The 22,519-nt window shown below is 40.3% G+C and overlaps 2 protein-coding genes across 5 annotated transcripts in view; both read right to left on the reverse strand.

Annotated features, from left to right (window-relative positions):
• Nucleotides 1–9,539: 9,539 nt before the first annotated feature.
• On the reverse strand, nt 9,540–21,088 carry LOC100559882 (CX3C chemokine receptor 1). Its single transcript, XM_008118299.3, has 2 exons — nt 20,951–21,088; nt 9,540–10,859 (listed from the first exon to the last, which is right to left on the reverse strand). Exon 2 carries the CDS (start codon nt 10,849–10,851, stop codon nt 9,784–9,786), a length of 1,068 nt encoding a protein of 355 aa, XP_008116506.2. The 5' UTR covers nt 10,852–10,859; nt 20,951–21,088; the 3' UTR covers nt 9,540–9,783.
• casp14 (caspase 14) overlaps nt 20,876–22,519 on the reverse strand; it is a 34,295-nt gene continuing 32,651 nt past the window's right edge. For all 4 annotated transcript variants that reach the window (XM_062958248.1, XM_062958249.1, XM_062958246.1 and 1 more), the window contains exon 9: nt 20,876–21,118. The gene's annotated coding sequence lies outside the window, so the exon portion shown is untranslated. The remainder of the gene's footprint in view (nt 21,119–22,519) is intronic.

Below are 22,519 nucleotides of genomic sequence, written 5' to 3' on the forward strand. Positions count from 1 at the left end.
CCCAAACCCTTCTAGTATTTGCAGTTGGCCATGTTGGATCTATGTGCCAAGTTTAGTGGCACAACACTGTGTTCAGTGTTCTGGATAAGGTTGAACTACAACTCCCAGATCCAAGGTCAGTCACCCCTAAAGTAGGCCTGTATGCACAGTTAGTCCAGATATGTCATCAGTTAGGTTCAGAGCTTTCTGGATGAAGGTGAACTATAACTCCCAAAATTAAGATCCATTCCCACTAACCCCTGCAGTATGTTCAGTTGGTCATGAGACTTCTCTGTGCCAAGTTTGGTCCCAGTCCATTGTCGGTGGGGGTCACAGTATCAGTGAAGGTACTGCAAGTTCCATTATCAGTGGCAAGTTTGGTCCAGATATATCTTTGGTTGGGTTAACAGTGCTCTCTGTATGTAGATCAAGTATAACTCTTGTAAATCATGGTGAATTGTCCCCAAACCTCTTGTTCAGTTACTTATCACTTCCTCTGTTTGCTGTGTGCCATAGGAAAGGGTAGGAAAGGGTTAAGGGAGAGGCAGTGGGAGGGGTCTGGCAAATTAAGGAACTCTGGGATGAAACTGTCTCCACATGAAAGCTGTGATGCCTCATGGGCCTTGTAATCCCGCTCCTAGTGTCACTGTGGCTGATGAGGATGAAAACATGGGGTTTTCTCCGGATCAACAACAGCCGGAATCCTTCCAGATGCCTGATGTTGATGTTCTTGCCCAAGAGCCCATTAAAACCGACCTTGAACAGCTCTCACCTCCCTTCGCTAGGAGACAATCCTTTGCTGCAGACAGGGGAGTGAAAGAGCGAGTTCGCAGGAGTCTCAGAATTGCAGCCAAACAAGACACTGATTAGCCATGTTTCCCCTGGGAAAATCCAGGGAGTCTCACATCTGGAAAGTTGGGTTTCGTTCCCTGTTCTCTAGGGAAAGAGAAAGCTGGACACCTGTTTGGCGGGGAAACGAGACCCAGTTAAAGGTGCCTGGCACGGTTGGTTCCGTGCGGAGACAACAGAGCAGCTTCAGGAGTGAGATCGTGTTTCCAGCCTTGTGTGGACTTCGCTAAGTCCGCAGTCCAGTTTCCTTGCCTTGCTTATTCAAGTATTCAAGATTTGTCTTGCCTCGTTCCTAGTCACGGACCTTGTTCTTAGATTCAAGCTTTGTTTCCAGCCTTCTTGTGAATTTACCTTGGACCTTGAAAGACTCTGGACAATTCCCCACACTATTGCTTGGCAAAGATTTTATCTTTGGACTCTAATATCATTTATTGGACAAAATATTTCTGGACTACATTTGACCTCATTTGATAGGTCTGATTCTGGACTATATTTTCTACTTGTTTTTATTATTCTTATATATTTCCTTAATAAAGATATTAGATAGTTATTGGCCTCCGTGTATGGTTCTTGGTGCTCCGCTGCCTTGAGCGTGACAAAAGCCTTCACTTGGGTGGGGGGTGGGGGGCAGAATAGTGTTTGTGGAGGACACTGGCAGGGTTTGGGCTACATGTTTACGACACTCACTATAACCTGCTCACTATAACCTGCGTGTCAGTGGAGGGAGGGCCATTGGTGTCTCCTACCCAGTGGGAATTATAGCTGTTTGTGGAGGTGGGAGGCTGACTGTGTAAGTGGACACCTCCTCCACATACACACATACACATTTTCACATTTATTATGTGTATAGATAGATTCACATATAATGCCAATGATGTCATTTTTTATAATGATAAGTATCTGCTAACGTTCCCAACATCTGATCAAAGACTTTCCAGTCTTACTAACATAAAGGAACGGCATTAAATATAATTTTATTTTATTTCATTTTGTATTCCTCCTTGCCCACGTTTCTATTAGTATAGGTGGGGCTTCAGGTTTTATCTTAAAATTGCTGGGGCGGGGTAAATAAATAACGTTACCCTTAAATTTATGATAATCTAAAGTCTTTTGTATTTCTCATGCAAACCTACAGAGGGAAGACTCCGATGCTCTGTTTTCTGATGAACTGATGTGAAACAGAAGTATTACTATGGCATTTGTACCTTCTCCCTGGAGGTTCCTAAAGTACAGGTTATGTAAAGTTGGTCTGAATTGGTCTTGGTGTAATTCAGCAAGGCTGCTTTTATATTCTTCTGTGGTGCAGAAGCAAGCAAAGAGCATCAAATTCCCCACCACGCTAGCTCAGTTCCTCCTACCTGGTTTCAAAATGGGCACTTCTACTTAATCTGCATATGTGATGAAAAACAAAGGCTTAGGGCAGATAAGGTCAAAGTGTAGCCTTTCAGATGTTGTTGGAATGAAACTACCATGAACTCCAGCTAACACAGCCAATGGTGATGAATGATCACATTTGCATGACAGATGTGCTTATTTAGTTTTAAGTGTCTATGGCTGGATCTACACTGCCATATAATCCAATTTCAGAATGCAGATTAACTACTTTGAACTGGATTACATGGCAGTATAGACTCACATAATTCAGTTCAAAGCAGTTAATCTGAATTTCAAAACTGGATTACATAGTAGTGCACATTCAGTCTCAGGCCCCCTCTACACTGCCATATAAAATCCAGATTATCTGATTTGTACTGGATTATATGGCATATGACTCATATAACCCAGTTCAAAGCAGATAATGTGGATTATCTGCTTTGGTAATTTGGATTATATGGCAGTGTAGAAGGGGTCTCAGTAGGGTATGGCAACAAACCTATGAACAGAGATTTTAAACGGATGCTACATGAATATTCCTGGATTTCATTGGCATGGTTATTACAAAATTAATCACAATGAGAACAGAGGATATTTTGAATAGCAGTATATATTTTAAATAGATCAGGGAATAAATAAAACACAATGGTATGTGTGTGTGTAAACCACCACAAATTAATAGCACCTTCGTACCACTTAAACTACCATGGCTTCCTCCTATATAATGCCGGAAATTGTAGCATGGTGAGGTAATTAGAATAATCTGCTGGAGAGTTTAAGGTCCCTTCTACGCTGCCATATGATCCAGATTACCAAAGCAGATAATCCACATTATCTGTTTTGAACTGGATTATATGAGTCTACACTTCCATATAATCCAGTTCAAAACAGATAATCTAGATTTTATATGGCAGTGTAGAAGGGGCCCAAGTTTGCTGCTGTGTACTCTAGCACAGTTTACTATGCACCTGGATTAACTGAAAATCTCAGTATCCTGTAGGATAGAGCCATGCTAGTGAATGTGCAATTGTGCAGTGTGTATATACCCAAACTAGTCTCTTTCCAATTTTATTGCAAGTCATCATAGCATATGTGTTATAATATAAATACAGTAGAGTCTCACTTATCCAACATAAACGGGCCGGCAGAATGTTGGATAAGCAAATATGTTGGATAATAAGGAGGGATTAAGGAAAAGTCTATTAAACATCAAATTAGGTTATGATTTTACAAATGAAGCACCAAAACATCATGTTAGACAACAAATTTGGCAGAAAATGTAGTTCAATACGCAGTAATGCTATGTAGTAATTACTGTATTTATGAATTTAGCACCAAAATATAATGATATATTGAAAACATTGACTACAAAAATGCGTTGGATAATCCAGAACGTTGGATAAGCGAGTGTTGGATAAGTGAGACTCTACTGTATAACTACTAGTAAATTTTAAAGCATATAATGTGATAAGAAGGAACAAACACTGTTGGGTAGGTAGTAGGGTGTTGTTGCATGTCTTCAAATCATTGTTAGCTTTTGGAGCCTCTATGGTAAACCTTTCATTCGTTTTCCTTGGCAAGATTTGTTCAGAGGCCGAGAGCTTCTTCTGAGATTGAGAATGACTCCATAACTGAGGGTCTCCATAACTGAGTGGAGCTCCAAACCTTCGTCTTTATAGTTGTAGTCTTCCAACACTGAAACCACTACACCCTTCTTTGATCCCTTCGCAGTATATCTTCTTCATATCAACACAGGTATTAATGGTGAAAAGGATAATTGTTGCTTAACATTTTGTCCATTGTTGCTTAACATTTTGAGGCACTTTTGACTATCACATATCTGTGAAGCACTGTGATGACACACAAACTCTTAAGAGGCAGATCTAAACCCCAGAAGGGTAACAACCCATGAATAAAGAAAGGTTGTTCTTTAGCCAAGGGGCCAAAAACCTACCTGAAGAAGAGAAGGATTAGGGAGACTCACCAGATTCTGAAGGATGTTCTTATGGTAGTTACTGTGGATTATATTGCTATAAAATACCCATGTCAGCTATTCTCTACTGCCTCCTGCTGTAAATGGAGCCTGTGATGTATTAGGTGTAATCTTTATCTTTCCTTTTTGGCTTGTAGAAGGGTTACTTTATTAGGCTTTCTCCTCTGTTCTTCTCTTGCCACCCAGCAGAGGGAGAAAGTGCATTGTCTGTGAAGGTTACAGTGATAAATGTGTTTTTGCAGAAATTAATTTTAGTTAAAACAGTGGATGTGGCTCTTAATGAGACATACTGCATTATCACAGGATGTCTACACCCTACACCACTGGACAAATTATGCTGTTTAGCCGGTATTGCACTACCTGATATCGGGCGGGAATTAGCAGCCAGCAATGAAAGGACCAAGCGATTGACATTTCCAGCCCATTCTCTGTTCAGATATCAGCCAGCAAGCCAATGCCTTAAATCAAGAAATAGCTTCCTAAGATCTAGAGATACTCGCAGGAACACCTCAGCAAGCAAGAGTCCAAAAGTGGCAGGTTAAAACCCAGAACCTCAACCAGAGTCTGGTACCGGATGAGAAACTCTCCCCTGGGCACACAGAAGACTGGGTAACTTGGAAGGCACTGAACAGACTGTGCTCTGGCACCACGAGATGCAGAGCTAACCTTAAGAAATGGGGCTACAAAGTGGAGTCCATGACATGCGAGTGTGGAGAAGAGCAAACACAGACCGCTTATTACAATACAGTCTGAGCCCTACCACATGCACAATGAAGGACCTTCTTACAGTAACACTCCAAGTGGCCAGCTACTGGTCAAAGGAAATTTAGTATAATACCAAGTTTTTAACTTTGTTTGTGATTTTTCTATACATTATAACTGTATTCTTAATTTGCTTCTGACATGATAAATAAATGAATTTTAGTGGCTCAAATAATTGGACTGATATTTCTTTATCATTACCGTATCTTACCAATTCTAAGACACGCCCTTTCTCTCAAAATCAAGGTTCAAAAAGAGGGATGCATCTTAAAATCAGGAGCCTCTGGTGGCCTAGGGGATAAAAGCCTTGTGACTTGAAGATTGGGTTGCTGACCTGAAAGCTACCAGGTTCAAATCCCACTCTGGAGAGCGCGGATGAGCTCCCTCTATCAGCTCCAGCTCCATGCGGGGACATGAGAGAAGCCTCCCACAAGGATGGTAAAACATCAAAACATCTGAGCGTCCCCTGGGCAACGTCCTTGCAGACGGCCAATTCTCTCACTCCAAAAGCAACTCCGGTTGCTCCTGACATGAAGAATCTTAGAAGCAATGGTGTCCTAGATTTGTGGGGGGGTTTTGTTTTATAAAAAGAAGATCAGGAGGGTGGCAGCAACTGAGAAAGTAGGAGGAAAGCCAGCTGTCCTGTCCCTAACCTCACATCCAGTGCTGCTCCCCCGGTGCCTTTAGTACCACCATTGCCCACTGCTGGCTCAGCAGAGCTGATACACACAGTATGTCCTTTCTGGGCCGCCACTCTTTGTCACTGCCATTGGCAAGAAAAGAGGAGTAGAGCAGACATGGAGACAGCTGAGAGAATGGGAGGGAAGTCAGCAGGGAGCAAATGAAGAGCCATCAAGAGTGGAGGCAGCAGTGGTGAAGAGACAAGGAGATGGGAAGTACAGTAGAGTCTCACTTATCCAACACTCGCTTCTCCAACGTTCTGGATTATCCAACGCATTTTGTAGTCAATGTTTTCAATATATCGTGATGTTTTGGTGCTAAATTCATAAATACAGTAATTACAATATAACATTACTGCGTATTGAACTACTTTTTCTGCAAATTTGTTGTCTAACATGATGTTTTGGTGCTTAATTTGTAAAATCATAACTTAATTTGATGTTTAATAGGCTTTTCCTTAATCCCTCCTTATTATCCAACATATTCGCTTATCCAACGTTCTACCGGCCCGTTTATGTTGGATAAGTGAGACTCTACTGTAGTCGTATGTACCAGAAGCATGAAGCCATGGCAAAGAGGATAAGCAATTGAAGGCCGCCACCTCATGCTTTTGGCACACATAGGAGTTTGAACTACCCAGTGGTGCCAAACCCAGTTTGGTGCTGCCAAACATCCACACTTGCCACCCCTTCCCATTTCCCATGTTGTAGTGATTTTTGTGCATGACATGAGTCCTGCCAGTCAACCGCTGGGTGCAGTGATGTTGGACGGGGCAATGGGGCAATGACGGAGGAGAAGTGGGGAAAAGAGGAATCACTCCTTCCTCTTCCCCTTCTCTTTGCTGATTGCCCCATCATCCTGCCTGATATCACTGTAGGCAACAGTCAACCGCAAGTCCCCTGTAGCACCTGAAGGCTCCACAACATGGAGAACAGAATGGGACAATATGTGCCATCCCATGTTCCTGGACCATCCAAGCCTGGGAAACATGGGATGGCACTGTAAACAGTTGTGGCTGATTCCATATGACACTTTCTATTTGTAAGTAAACAAACGTGGTAGCAGACATTGCTGGAACTTCCTACAGCTTGGGGAAGTGGGAGCCATGAAATAACCTTTTAATAGTTCCACTTGTGCTTCCTGGAAACACTGGTGGTTTTGAGATAAATAAGTTCTTGTCAAAAGTCAGTGAAACCAAGAACTCTTGGTTTATCCATTTTCAACAGCTCATTCCTGTAAATTCATGATTGCGTGGGTCCTTCTTATACAGAACTTATACTCATCTAAAAGACTTTGATACTAGATATTTTTGGTGCGAACAAGCATTGAAACCTGCACTTTGCTTTTAGTTTGTTCGTATTTGCTCTTTAAAAAGTGTTTTGCTCTTTAAAAAATATCATGCTTATAGGATTCACAGAGACATTAGGTTAACCATTGCTTGAATAGTTTCACAGATCAGGAGAAATACTATGCCATTCAAGAATGATATTGACAAACGTAGAATGTATCCAGAGGCAGGCGACCAAAATGGTCAAAGCTTTGGAAACCAAACTCTATGAGCAGTGACTTAGGGAGTTGTGTATGTTCAATGTGGAGAAGTTTAAGAGATGGGAGGATAGTCATGTTTAAATATTTGAAGTGATATCATCTTGAGTAGGCTTGTTTTCTGCTGCTCTCGAGACTAGGATATAGAGCAATGGATTAAAACTGCAAGAAAAGAAATTCCACCTGAACATTAGGAAGACCTCTCTGATGGTGAGATGTTTTACAGTAGAATACACTGTCTCAGACTGTGGTGGAGTCTCCTTTGGAATTTTTGAAACAGAGGCAGCATGGCCATATACTGGGAATGCTTTGATAGTGTATTCCAGGATAGCAGGGGGTTGGAATGGATGGTCCTTGTGGTCTCTTCCAACTCCATGATTCTATGACCAGTGTTAGAAAATGGTCTGATCCAACATCTCTGACTTTCCAAATTTTACTGGATTACAACTTCCATAATCTCTTCCATGTGATACACAGTTCAGTGGATAAGGAACATCATCTGGAAAGCAAAAGGCATGCAACTCCTGTAGAAGGGCTTTTCTTAAATATCATGTCAGGAACTAGCAGACATCTGACTTATGAAGTCAACTTTTTTTTACTACAACACAAAATGTACAGAGGCAAGCAAATGTTAGTGTTGTGCAATCTTTGACAAAAGGCCTCTTGAAATGTGCCTATTTTATGATGAATGAAGAATTAGTGCCTATGTGGAGCATAGTGAATGATTGTCATTGCAAATAATTGCAAAATAGCACAAGTGGTATGAATTGCAGCAAGGGTAACAACAGCTGTAGCAATGAGCAGTTGCTATGCCTACAGATGTTATAGAGCAGTGGTTCTCAACCTGTGAGTCCTCAGATGTTTTAGCATTCAATTTCCAGAAATCCTAACAGCTGGTAAACTGGCTGGGATTTTTGGGAGTTGTAGCCCAAAACACTTGGGGACCCACAGGTTGAGAACCACTGTTGTAGAGCATCATTTTCTGTTGCAGGATCATAGCAAAATGAATCATGATAGGAAAGGATGAAATTTCTAATCACTTAACCGTTTGCAAGATTTACACCAATGGTGTGCAGGGAGTTACTACAATTCTGCTCTATAGTGATCATTACCTTTGTTCATGTGTGCTATTACAAGCCACCAAAAAACAAAAACAACCCCCCCCCAAAAAAAACCCAGAAGTTTCAGTATAGTGTACAGTCTTCTCATCAATGAAGGCCCTCCATATTTTGCAGATTTGACATTTGTGGATGTGATTATTCATGGATTTGATTACAATGTTCTCTTTAGGAATCTCTAAGTCCTCCACTGCAACTCTGTGGTCAACCTCCATTGGCTGTTGACAACAGAGTCATGCCGGAGGACCTAGAGATTCCTAGAGACTATGCTTCTTTAGGAATCTCTAGGTCAGAGGTCCTCAAACTTTTAAAGCCGAGGGCCGGTCCACAATCCTTCAGACTGTGGAGGGGCCGAATCATCATTTGGAAAAAAAAATAACGAACAAATTCCTATGCACACTGCACATGTCTTATTTGTGGTGCAAAACAACAACAACAATGAAAGAACAATACAATACAATATTTTAAAATGAAAACAATTGTAACCAACATAAACCTATCAGGATTTCAATGGGAAGTGTGGGCCTGCTTCTGGCCAATGAGATAGTCAAGTTAATTAGGATTGTTGTTGTTGTTGTGTGCCTTCAAGTCATGTCAGACTTTGGCCAAGCCTAAACAAATAAATAAATAATTATTTATTTATCCATTTACTACATTTATTTATTACATTTATATCCCGCCCTTCTCACCCCGAAGGGGACTCAGAGCAGCTGTATGTACATACAATATATTATATTATTAGCATAGCAAAATATTAGCATTATATATTACTATATTGAAATATACCACTATACTGTAATATTATATGTAATATATATCATATAATTAATATTATTATATGGTGTTATTAGTATTATATTGTATAACATAATAATATTATTATCAATATCATATGTATATACAATATATTATATTATTTAAAATGATATAAAATATTATATTATAAAACTGAGGGCGGGGGCCAGGTAAATGACCTTGGAGGGCCGCATCTGGCCCCCGGGCCTTACTTTGGGGACCCCTGCTCTAGGTCATTCCATGTGATTCTATAATCAACCTGCAGCAGAAGTTGAATATGACTCAGTTTGAAGGACTTAGTGATTTATAGAGAGGTATTCTCTGAAGTTACAAAAAATTATTTTTTTCACTTGTAGGAGTCTTGCACACCTGACTCCGGTGAATGGGCAGGCTGACTGTATTAATAGAAAATATACTCTGAAGCAAGTTAAGGACACAACTACTTTAAATCACATACGTTTATTAGGTATTAATATTAACTCTGATAGTAACCTACAAAAATGTTCCAGGACGTCAAGTTTGAAAGATAATAATTGAACTATGCTTGCAAACATGCTATGGGCAAACATTCTATGGGCAATCACTGCTTCTTTTTTCATGGATAGTGAGAAAAAACAAGGACTTTGACTAATTTATGCAAAACTATAGTTACTCAGTATATTACATATACAAACCACTATTAAACACTCAGACAAACACAACGGTATCTTGGTCACTGGTATTCTGGGTATGGTTGCTGGTCAAGGCAGTTTCTGGTACAGGAGTGGGTGCTGTACCACGATACTTATTACAAGGCCCACAGAAACCAATGAATGAGAAGCATTTCAGAACCAAGTGGCAAAGGAACTTTCTCAATTTTTCACTAGCGAAAGCATAGATTATTGGATTCAGACAGCAATGGCTGAAAGCTATTGTTTCGGTCACTTGCACAATATAGTCTAACATCCTTAAGGAGACACAGGTCACAAAGTAATTATAAGTCCTTAACATCTGCAGGAAAAGTAATACATGGTATGGAGCCCAGAACAGCAAAAACACAATCACCACTGTTAAAATCAGCTTCACAGCTCTCTTTTTCCTGGTGTTTTTGCAGGAGAACAAGGTTTTGATGATGCCCAGGTAGCAGAAGCTCATGATACACACAGGGAGAAGGAACCCAATGATGTTCATTTCCAGGTAGCTGAAAACTGGCCATAATGTCTGAAGATGTGGAGGATACAGAGAAGTGCATTGTTTCTCAGACTCTTGCACGAACACGAAGTGAGGGGCTGCAAATAAGACTGCGAGGGTCCATATTGCAGCGCTAGTGATATATCCACGATGGATAGTTCTGGCTTTCATAGCGTATGTTGCATGGACAATAGCCAGGTATCTATCAATGCTTATGACAGTAATGAAGAACATGCCTCCAAACAAAGCAACAGAATATAAAGAGGAAACAATTTGGCATAAAAGGTTTCCAAGTGTCCATCCATGTATGAAGTAAAAAGCCCAAAAAGGAAGGGATAACACAAATAGAAGATCGGAGATGGCCAGGTTCAACAGAAATATGTCAGTGATGCTCCTTTGGCCCCCTGCTTTCAGAATGGTCAAAACCACCAAGAAATTTCCAGTTAGCCCGATGGCGAACACTACAACATACAAGACACACAGAAAGACTTTCATGGTGATATGAATGTCCACTTTATCACATGGAGATACCAGCTGTGAATAATCAAATTCAGTGGATGTCATCAGAATAGTTTCTTCAGTCATGGTGAATGCTTGTTTCAGAAAAAAAGGAAGGAAAAGAAAAGAAAGGAAATATCATTAGATACTAATTGGGATACATAAGGAGCTTTCATACTGTAATGGTGATGACTGCATTCAATTCCTAGGGTTTATAGTTTGGTTAGTTCTCTGGTTGAGAATTCTGAGTAATCCTCCTGCAGCTGCAAATCCCATGTCTGAGCAGCCCTGTCAGCATAGCCATTGGTGAGGAATGCTAGGTGCTGCAATCCAACATTTGAGCATGCTATGATTTTCACTCCTACTGCTGAAGAACTTCAGTGGGACTAATGTTATCACACTAAGGCTTTAAAGCAGAAAGCCCTGCATTTCTGCCGCCTGCAAAATTCTGGGGAATGTAGTTTGGGAAGGGGAGGAACCGTGTAGCTGAGAATTCAAAAGGCTCTGCCCTAAACTATGTTTCTCAGATTTCTGCAAGTGGCAGAAATGCGGGGCTGCCTGCATTTGTAATAACGTAGTTAGGGTAGATTAGGCTCAGAAAGCCTTTGATAATACAGTGGTTAGGATACTTTCATAGGATGGCAACGTCCTATGGACTCATGGGATTTGTTGTCCAGTTAGAAATCTCAGTTAGAGAACTCCAGGGGATCATCAGACTATTAACTCCAGAATTCCATAGGATACAGCCATGACTGTAAAAGTGGAATTATAGTGCTATATTTCTGTAATGTGGAAGAGCCCCTAGAGTACATCTACACTGTAGAATTAATGCAGATTTATATCACTTTAACTGCCACAGCTCAATGCTATTGCATCACGGGAGCTGTCATTTTACAAGGTTTTTAACCTATTTTGTCAAATAGTTCAGGCTCTCATGATTCCACAGCTTTGATCCATGGCAGTTAAAAGTTGTGCTAAACTGCATCAATTCTACAGTGTACGCCCCTGATGGCGTAGTGGGTTAAAGCCTTGTGACTTGAAGGTTGGGTTGCTGACCTGAAGCCTGCCAAGTTCGAATCCAAGCCGGGGAGAGTGTGGATGAGTTTCTTCTATCAGCTCCAGCTCCATGCAGGGACATAAGAGAAGCCTCCCACAAGGATGGTAAAACAAAACAAAACATCCGGGCGTCCCCTGGGCAACGTCCTTACAGATGGCCAATTCTCTCACACCAGAAGCGACTTACAGTTTCTCAAGTCACTCCTGACACGGAAACACCCCCCCCCCCCCTTATCAGGTTTATATCTGCCCCACCATGGGAGCTAAAATAGTCTTCTGCCTGAGAAAATTAGCTGTTGATGCCCCCACCCACACCATAGCATGAATGAGTTTTTTGGATACCATTTGACAGGTGTATTTCCTTTTCTCTAATAGTAAAACAAAGCAGCAATAATAAATGGAGCACCTACAGTATTTGGTACTTTTTTCTAACAACAACAAAAACACAATAACTCTCTAGGGTAGTTTACACATCTAAAGATTACAGGTAAAGTATATTAGCAACATTGCAACCTAATTAAATTAACAGCCAAATTAAAAATGTGCATTCAAAATGATTTTAAAAACAAGAATCAGTACAATCTTTAAACAGTGGAAGCACTGAAAGCCCCTTTCAAGCCAGTCCAAATAAGAAAGGTACACTATATTGAATCTGGTACTATGGAACACATGATGTATTTTTTCATGTCAGGAATGACTTGAGAAACTGCAAGTCGTTTCTGGTGTGAGAGAATTGGCCGTCTGCAAGGACGTTGTCCAGGGGATACCTGGATGTTTTGATGTTTTCCCATCCTTGTGGGAGGCTTCTCTCATGTCCCCGCATGGGGAGCTGGAGCTCACAAAGGGAGGCTGTCTGCACTCTCCACAGATTAGAACTGACAACCTTCAGGTCAGCAACCCAACCTTCAGATCAGCAGTCCTGCTGGCACAAGGGTTTAACCCATTGCGCCACTGGGGGCTCCTACATGATGTAAGGCTGTTTCATGCTTTAATGCAATTTTTAAAACTCCAGAATTTCCCCAAAAGACAAGTTTTTGGATATTTGGCTTGCACTCTGAATCAGGATCGGGGTGTAATCAGGGTGTGTATGTGTGTGTATGTGAAACTTGGTGGAAATTTATCTTGATATCCTTTTCAGATAAGCTTGTTATTTTATTTTTGTTGATATTCAGCTATGAAGTAGGGTGAAAATGGGGAAAAGAGAGATTAGAAAGTGATGGGCAATGTCTGGGCCCCTTTCAGACCCTTTCCCCTGCCAAGTGCATCAACAGTTAGGCTATTGTCAGTGATCCAGTCCACATATTTAAATGGCTATGGGCTTGCAAAACTTCTGAAAGTGAGCTGTTTGTTTGGACATTTTAATACACTGAATAAAAAAATAAAGTATGGATTATAACAGATGCATATGGTGCTAACAGAAGTCAATTTGATTCACCTTAAGAGGAAGCCAAATTGATGACAATTAGCAACAACAAAACTTCAAATCTACCCTGAATTAATCCTCTATGCAGAAGAAACGTTTGTGGCTTCTTTGTGGATTAAGAATCCTATGATAAAACCAAGACTGCTGACTTTTGTATAGTTTAAATCTGCTGGATCAGCATATGGAATTACCATATAACAGGACTTCGTATGCATTTTAATGCTTTCCTAATGTAAATTACAGTATATTTCCTCTATGCTATTTCTGGGTAGCCCAGATCTTGGTGACATCAGTTGATGTCTAGAAACAGTTTTTCTTAAGTACTGTGCAAATAAAATAATGTCTGCTTTCTATGCAAAGAAGGTATATAATGACGATAAAGTATTAACCATAATCTGAAACCCATTGAATAATGTACCATGTTTTTGTACACAGGCAAATGCATTTTGTGTGTATTCAGTGGGGTCTATTCTCAGGTGATGGGGAATAGATTACAGCCGGAAGCATATGTTTCATTCTTCAATTTAAATCAATACATTTAAAAAGGCTTCTATATTTGTATATTTTCTAAGACTAGTCTAAGGCATTTGTGGCATAAGGTATCTGGGCTACCACATTCAAATACACTGATTTATGTGGACATAGCAAATTCTATACATAATATTTAAAAAAGGGATATCATAGGGTTGGAAGAAACCTCATGGGTCATCCAGTCAAACCCCTGTCAAGAAGCAGGAAAATCGCATTCAAAGCACACTCAACAGATGGCCATCTAGCCTCTGTTTAAAAGCTTCCAAAGAAGGAGCCTCCACCACACTCCAGGGCAGAGAGTTCCACTGCTGAACAGCTCTCACAGTTAGGAAGTTGTTCCTAATGTTCAGGTGGAATCTCCTTTCCTGTAGCTTGAAGTCATTGTTCCATGTTCTTGTCTCCTGGGCAGCAGAAAACAAGCTTGCTCCCTCCTCCCTATGATTTTCCCTCACACATTTATACATGACCATCATGTCTCAGCCTTCTCTTCTGCAGGCTAAACATGCCCAGCTCTTTAAGCCGCTCCTCATAGGGCTTGTTCTCCAGACCCTTGATAATTTTAGTCACCCTCCTCTGGACACTTTCAACATCTCCCTTCAATTGCGGTGCCCAGAATTGGACACAGTATTCCAGGTATGGTCTGACCAAGGTAGAATAGAGGGGTAGCACGACATCCCTGGATCTAGACTCTATACTCCTATTTATGCAGGCCAGAATACCATTGGCTTTTTTAGCCGCCGCATGATATTGTTGGCTCATGTTTAATTTGTTGTCTACGAGGACTCCAAGATCTTTTTCACACATACTGCTGTCGAGCCAGCCCCCCCCCCCCCCCCCATTCTGTATCTTTGCATTTTATTTTTTCTGCCTAAGTGGGGTTTCTTGCATTTATCCCTGTTGAATTTCATTTTGTTAGTTTCAGCCCATCTCTCTAATCTGTTAAGATAGTTTTGAATTCTGCTCCTGGAGTATTAGCTATCCCTCCCAATTTGGTGTTATCTGCAAACCTGTTGATCATGCCTTCTAAGTCATTAATAACAATGACAAAGATGTGTCATTATGTCATAGAGGTAGTGCAACCGCTTGCACGTATACTTATCTGTTTTTCCTGGTTGGATGGGAAATCAGTAGGATTGCTTAGTTAAAATTTCAACTTCCAGATTTAATTTGTACAGAAGACAAACCAACTAATTTACCACCCCAAAGGTTATAGAGAAGGCTAGAAGAAGAAAGTATAGCGCCCGTATGCCTCTGCATTGAATGTAAAAATGTGTAAATTCAGACTAGGGAGGTACACCTGAAAGCTGCAAGGTGTAGAGCATTTTCGACCTATGCTCCAATTCTGTGGAACTCATTGCCTCCATATGTTAGAACAATGTCGGAGTTGCAATCTTTTGTCAAAGCACTTAAGACTTGGCTGTTTGGTTGTGCATTTAAGTAATCAGATCTAATTTGCCAAATAGTCACTGTTGAATGTTTTTATGTTGAATGTTTTATATTGTGGAATGATATTTTAAATTGTAAGTCGCTCGGAGCACTCTAGTGGAGAGCGACTAATTAAGAAATGAAGTGAAGTGACGTGAAGTGAAGTGAAGACTTGGGCTCCAGAGACCAAAGAAACACTTCTTAGAAGTTTATTCAGATGCAGCTCGCATCCCAGCTCCCTACTGTAATAATGAAACCTCTGTGTTCAGAGGTTGATGGTGCCATTAGTTTCCAGCTTGAAACCAGGCAATATATTACTCTAAAACATAACACTTGCTTTTCCACCTGAACACCGTCCTTTACTTAAAAATGTCAGATTGTTTTCTGCTTACTCAGATCAAATGTCCCTTCAGCACATTAAGAACAGGATGTGGCATCCCACCCAGCCCCTAATGTAGCAATGAGAAGCTAGCTTCAGGATGGCAATGTGGTAATGCTACAGAAGCCTGCAATTGCTGACTTTGTGGGAACCTTTGTGGGAAGACCCATGTATGCTCAACTCGCTTTCATCTTACTGATTTCTTCCCCACACCCTTCCTCTGGAAAAGATTATATTTCTGCTATTAGCCTAGTGACAACCCCTGCATGTGGATATTGTGTCTCCTTCTCTCTGCTCTTTCCATTCTATGCTTATTTCAGTCTGAAGCATAGGGAGAGGAGCACTAGCAAGTGAAAGAGATTCTTAAAGTCACTGCATCCCTTCTGTTCTTGGAAGCTATGCAGAGCTAGCCCCAGTTAGCACTTGGATGGGACACTATCAATGAGTACAATGTGCTGTCAGCGATATTCCAGGGGAAGGAACTGTCAAAATTATTTCGGAGTATTCCTTCCCTAAGAAGAGCTTTTGAAGCTCACAGAGTTACAATAAATAGAGAGGTTATTTAAAGACAGATACATGCATTCATAGGCTATCCACCCCTTTGTCATCCTAAATCTGAGTATCCTAATCTGCATGCTATGAAAAATATTTCCTAAATATGCAAATCATAAGGAGTTCCAGCACATATGAGCTTTATGATGCTCATAGAGGCAATGGGAATTGCAGTCCAGTAACTTCTGAAGAGGAGCCCCAGTGGTGAAGTGCGTTAAAGCGCTGAGCTGCTGAACTTGCAGACCGAAAGGTCCCAGGTTCAAATCCCGGGAGCGGCTTGAGTGCCTGCTGTTAGCTCCAGCTCCTGCCAACCTAGCAGTTCGAAAACATGATCAATAGGTACCGCTCCGGTGGGAAGGTAACGGTGCTCCATGCAGTCATGCCGGCCACATGACCTTGGAGGTGTCTATGGACAACGCCGGCTCTTTGGCTTAGAAATGGAGATGAGCACCAACCCCCAGAGTCAGACATGACTGGACTTAACGTCAGGGGAAACCTTTACCTTTACCTAACTTCTGGAGGGCCATATGATTCCTACTCTGGGTTGCACAAACACATCACTGCTGATTTCATACTCCAATGTAATCCTTATTTAAGGTGGCCAGATGTAAAAGAAGACAAGGATTTGAACGGTGAATTTACACTGTACAATCAATGTGCTTTAACACCACTCTACTGTTATGGCTCGATGCTATGGAATCATAAGGCCCAGCACTATCTGTCAGAATAGATTAAAGACCTTTTAAAACTATAAATTCCATGATTCCATGGCATTGGTCCATGGCCCTTAGAGTGGTATCAAATTATAATAATTCTACAGTGTAGATGGAGCCCCTGATGATGTAGTGGATTAAACAGCTGAGCTGTTGAACTTGCAGACTGAAAGGTTGGCGGTTCAAATCCGGGGAGCAGGGTGAGCAATTGATCCGGAGGAACGCAACCCGGCTGTTCCAGTCTGCAACAACAACCACAACAACAAAGCAAAATGCCCGTCAATGCTGTTAGCCCCAGCTTCTGCCAACTTAGCAGTTTGAAAACATGCAAATGTGAGTAGATCAATAGGTACTGCTCTGGCGGGAAGGTAACGGCGCTCCATGCAGTCATGCTAGCCACATGACCTTGGAGGTGTCTACGGACAACACCAGCTCTTTGGCTTAGAAATGGAGATGAGCACCAACCCCCAGAGTCGGACATGACAAACTTAACGTCAGGGGAAACCTTTACCTTTACCCTACAGTGCAGATGCACCTAACCATTTATTGTCTATGTGGGAAATAGCAAAATGAAATCACCTAGTAGTAAAGTCTGACAGCAACCAATATTCTCTCTCACATCCCCATGAAACATGCCTCTGAGCACAAGGCGACATAAAGGTTTCCCCCTAAAGCTTTCAAAACTAATGGAGATTAAAGATATCAGAAAATGGTGAAACAAACAGCATCATGCACATCTGCCGCTTCCAATCTTTGTTATAAATTATACTGTACATGCTGAAATTTGCTCTTTTAAAATTTTTCTCTTTGAAATTTTACTTTTTTAATATATATAAACCATTCTACTAAGAGAAATGCAGGTTTCCGTCTACAAGATTGGGCTAAATATTGCTTCTACAAGTGATTCTGCCATATCCTTAAAGGTGTGGCAATATGGAAAGTTTAAACCAGTGGTTCCCAAACTTATTTGGCCTGCCGCCCCCTTTCCAGAAAAAATATGACTCAGCGCCCCCTGGAGGAGGGGGGCGTGGCTTAGAGGGGTGGGTGTGGCTCTTGCTCAAGAGGGCGGGGCTGAGCCTCTCCCCTAGTCCAAGATGCAGGGCTGCGAAGGGAGGTGGGTGGGGCCACAAATGGCCAGCCAGGACTGGGATGGGTGGAGTTACGAGCTCTGAGGCAGGGTTGAGCTCCTATCCCTCTCCTGCGGCGCCTGCCAGGGGCTAGAGGAGGGGGCAGGGCCTTTTCCTAAGTGCCTGACAGGGCTGAACCTCTATACCCCGCCCCTGTGTTCTAACAAGTGCCTCAGGGGAGGTATATACAGCTCTGTCTTTTGCTCTTGGGAAGCGGCCCCGCCCCCACCCCTAGCCCCGCCCTTTAGTCCTAAAAGGCCTCTCAGGAGAGGTATAAGGCTCAGCCCTGTCTCAAGCTCTTGGAAGGAGGCCCCGCCTCCTTCCCTAGCTCCGCCCTCTGTGTCCCAACAAGCACCTCAGGAGAGGTATAGATTCTCAGCCCTGTCTCGGGCTCTAGGGAAGAAGCCACACCCACTCCTCTAGCTCTGCCCCCTGTGTGTCCTAACAGGCGCCTCAGGTGCTCAGCCCTGTCTCCAGCACTTGGGAAGAGGCTCCGCCCCTCCTCTTGGCCCCGCCCTCGTATCCTTATAGGTGCCATCACCTCCTCCCTGGATCGCTCCAGTGCCCACCGGGGGGTGGTAGCACCCACTTTGGGAATCACTGGTTTAAGTTCATCTTTAGGTATTGTTGATCCTGCCTTGTTCTGTCATTGTGTGATTCTTGGCAGGAGCAAAAGAGCAGTGTGTCTTTGCAAGCAAATCGATGGCTTGTGCTTTGCTGCAGCACTCTGATTGTGGAATGCCTTCTCTTTGGTCCCTAATTGTCACAAACAGTAGCTACATTCTAGTGCCAAGTTACAATGTGGCCTTATTGAGACCTTTCAAAGAAGGGCAGTGGTAAATCTGTTAATGTGTTTTTATGGCAAAGTGCTTTTCTAAACAAAATGATTAGAAAAGCACTTTGCCATAAAAACACATTAACAGATTAGGGTAGGAAATTGGATAGAACAAAAAATGGAAAAGGTAAAAATGAGAGAAGAATTGAGAGGAATAAATATTTCTTGGATTCATTGGATTCAATTAGAAAAATGGAATGAAAACTGGTGGACCCGAAATAAAACTGGAAAACAAATAACGCAATTTGAGGAATTAATAATAAAAGCATTAAAAAGAGGAAATAGTGAGCCATTAAAAGGAACAACAAGTAAAATATATAAAATACTAATTAAAGACATAGAAAAAAAAAGAAAAGACTAACATTAAGAGAATCATGGGAGGAGGAATTAGGAACAAAGATAACGGAAAAAGAATGGGAGGAGATATGGAAAACAAGACAATTAAAAAAAAATGTCAATTAGAATAAAAGAAAATTATTACAAACTAATTTGGAAGTGGTATTTAACACCAAGAAGGTTAAATATTATGAATAAGAATAATAATGAAAAATGCTGGCGAGGGTGCCAGGAAATTGGAACCTACATGCATATGTGGTGGGATTGTAAACATGTAAAAGGTTTTTGGGAATTGGTCATAAGGGAAATAGAAAATATTATGAATATAAAAATTAGAAGGAATCCAGTGGAAATATTACTTTTAATTAAAAAAGAGGATGAGAAAGATAAGAGGGGAAAAAATTTAATAGACATGCTATTAACAGCAGCTAGATTACTAATTGCAAAATATTGGAAAGGAGAAATGAAAATACAAATTAATGAATGGTATAAAGAAGTTTGGCGAATGGCACTGAATGACAAGCTAACATCAAATTTAAAAGTAAAGAAGAGATTATGGAAAAAAATGATTTTGAAAGTATTTGGAGAAAATTTCTAGAAAAATTATTGGAAAAAGAAGATGGGAATTTACCTCCAAATGAAGAATTGAACTTTTGGTGGGACTACAGAAGAAGAGATGGCTCTGGGGAAGGGGAGCACAGGGGTGAATGTAAATAAAAGAGGGGGAAATGTATAGAATATGTTTATATAATTGTAACCTTTTCTCAATAATAACAATAAAAAATATTTTAAAAATAAACAAAATGATTAAACAGAAGAATGAAGGGCCCTTTAGTTTAACTTAGGCCCCATCTACTCAGAAAAGTGCATTATATCTGTCTACACTAGCAGTGAAGATGGGGCCTATGATGTAGCTTGTAATAGTCAACAACTGCTTTATAGAATACATGGGTTTTTTTAAAAAAATAAAGGAAAACTACTACAAGATGGTATGTAAATGGTATTTGACCTTGACAAAGATACATAATATGGACAAAAGCTGCTCAGAAAAATGTTGGAGGGGGACGTATATTCATATGTGGTGGGAATGTAAATATGTAGAGAGCTTTGGGGAAAAGTTATAGTAGAGATAGAAAGTATTATGGGGGGGGAAATCAATATAATCCTGGCAACTATACTGTTATCTATTTATAATACAGATGAATGGAAAGAAAACAAAAATAGTTTTATAACAATGCTGTTAACGGCTGCAGGGTTATTAATAGCAGAAAATAGGAAAGGAGAGGTGGAAATTAAAATAGAAGAATAGTACAAGGAAATTTGGAAATTATCAATAAATGATAAATTAACATGTAATGTAAATGTTAAAAAAGGCCTGAGGAAGAACAATGATTTTGAAAGTATATGGAAGAAATTTATCGAAGAAACATTAAGGAGAGAAGATGGGAACCAACCCCCACCAGAAGAAATGAGGTTCTGGTGGGATCATAAAGAAATGGACTCCGGTGACAGGCAGTACAATGAGTAGCACATTGGGGGAAGTAAAAGTATTAATTATATGAATTGTAAAGATTTTTCTTTCTTTTGTAACGGAGTGAATAGAAATGTAATAAAAATGTATTAAACTCAAAAATATAGAATATATGGTTGTTGTTGTTTTTTTAAAAAAAGAATACATTTAAAATTTATTGCAACTGCTCTCAGTTTCTGATGTTAAGAGGTTCTCACAGTGGATCCACATTACTTGTTTTATTATTGAGCAATGCAAAAACCTGTCAACAGTGACAAAAATGGGGAACTTGTACATACCACAAACCGCAATACAATATCCTGCGTTTAAAAAACAAACAAACAGCTTTCGGCTTCTTCCAAAAGCTTCCACTTAGCTGCCACAAAATTCTGCCAGAAGTATCTTCTGTATTTCTGGGTTTAAATCCAAATGATGTAGCGTCAGCACAACCTTCTTGGAGACTTAGACTAGGAACAAAAGTTTGAAAACGGGAAATAAATAGACAATAAAAGAATCAGATTTTGGGGGGGCGTTAAAATATTTGTTTCAAATACATGGTACACTTTTAAAAAAGTGTTCATATCGTGCTTACCCTGTTTCCCCTAAAATAAGACATCCCCAGAAAATAAGACCTAGTAGAGGTTTTGCTGAATTGCTAAATATAAGGCCTCCCCCAAAAGTAAGACCTAGCAAAGTTTTTGTTTGGAAGCATGCCCAACGAACAGAACACCAGAGCTTGCAGGATCGGTAAATGTACGTACCATATACATGGAAATAATGGTAGTAATAAGAAATTCTTGATAGGATTCACAGTTTGGTTATGCTGGTTTGTGATGAAAACTACTGTACAGTATATAATAAATGTTCATTTTTTTTGTTCAACAATAAATGTGAATTCTTCTTCATGGATAAATAAGACATCCCCTGAAAATAAGCCCTAGCACATCTTTGGGAGCAAAAATTAATATTAGAATCAATAGCAAAGTGACAAAAATATTTTTCAGGACCTGGGGAGAATGGTGCTCCTTATTTTGTGGCGAGTTGCTTATAACCTTTTCATGTAGAAACAAATGTTTACTTATCAATGACAATTGTTCATTATAGCTCTTCTTATGAAAAACAGATTAAATCACTGCCAGGTTTATATTATAAGAACACAGTAATTATTCCACTATGAATTTGATAGAGATTTCCTTTCCCCCTTAATATTACAGACTCACCAATTTGATTTCTTTCTAAATATGTGCAGCCTTGATTTTCAGCTTTGGAAATAAGTCCTACAGAATTCAGTGGCTATATTTCAGAGGAAGGAACTGCTGAAATCTCCTCTTGAGTATTTCTTGCCTAAGAAAACCCTATTATATTCATAGGGTCACCATAAGTTGACAGATGACTTGAAAGCACATACATGTACACAAAGTATGCCTGATACAATAACAGTTCACTTCCCAAATACAACCTTACCACTGTAAGACAGGTTCCTTTGATGGTATGTGTTAAATGTAATTTAGACTTCAGACATTTTAAATATTTTCATCTCTGTGTTTGTAGTTCTAATCTATGTTAATGTCCATTCTGTTTTGGTAGTAAATAAGTGCAATCTAGAACTGTAAAAGCTTGATATTATAAAAAAAAACAGCTATTTTCCCCCTATTTCTCTCATTGTATGTCAACTGACAGTTCTCTCACAAGGGTGTTGTATAGATCCTTTTATTTTTAGCTAAAACAGATCCATTGCCATTTTGCAGTGTTTGTTGTTTGTTATAAAAACAAAATGGGCTAAGAGGATTCTCTAAAGAAAAAATAATCGAGAGATGGGTGACAAAATAGAGTGTAAATGTTTTGTTTTTACGGGCCAGGCTCAAACT

Source organism: Anolis carolinensis, chromosome 6 (assembly GCF_035594765.1).
Source record: "Anolis carolinensis isolate JA03-04 chromosome 6, rAnoCar3.1.pri, whole genome shotgun sequence".
Taxonomy (NCBI): Eukaryota; Metazoa; Chordata; class Lepidosauria; order Squamata; family Dactyloidae; genus Anolis; species Anolis carolinensis.

What these genes read in the sequence shown, in the direction of transcription:
- LOC100559882 (XM_008118299.3), bottom strand. Translation starts at nt 10,851, where the DNA reads ATGACTGAAGAAACTATTCTGATGACATCCACTGAATTTGATTATTCA.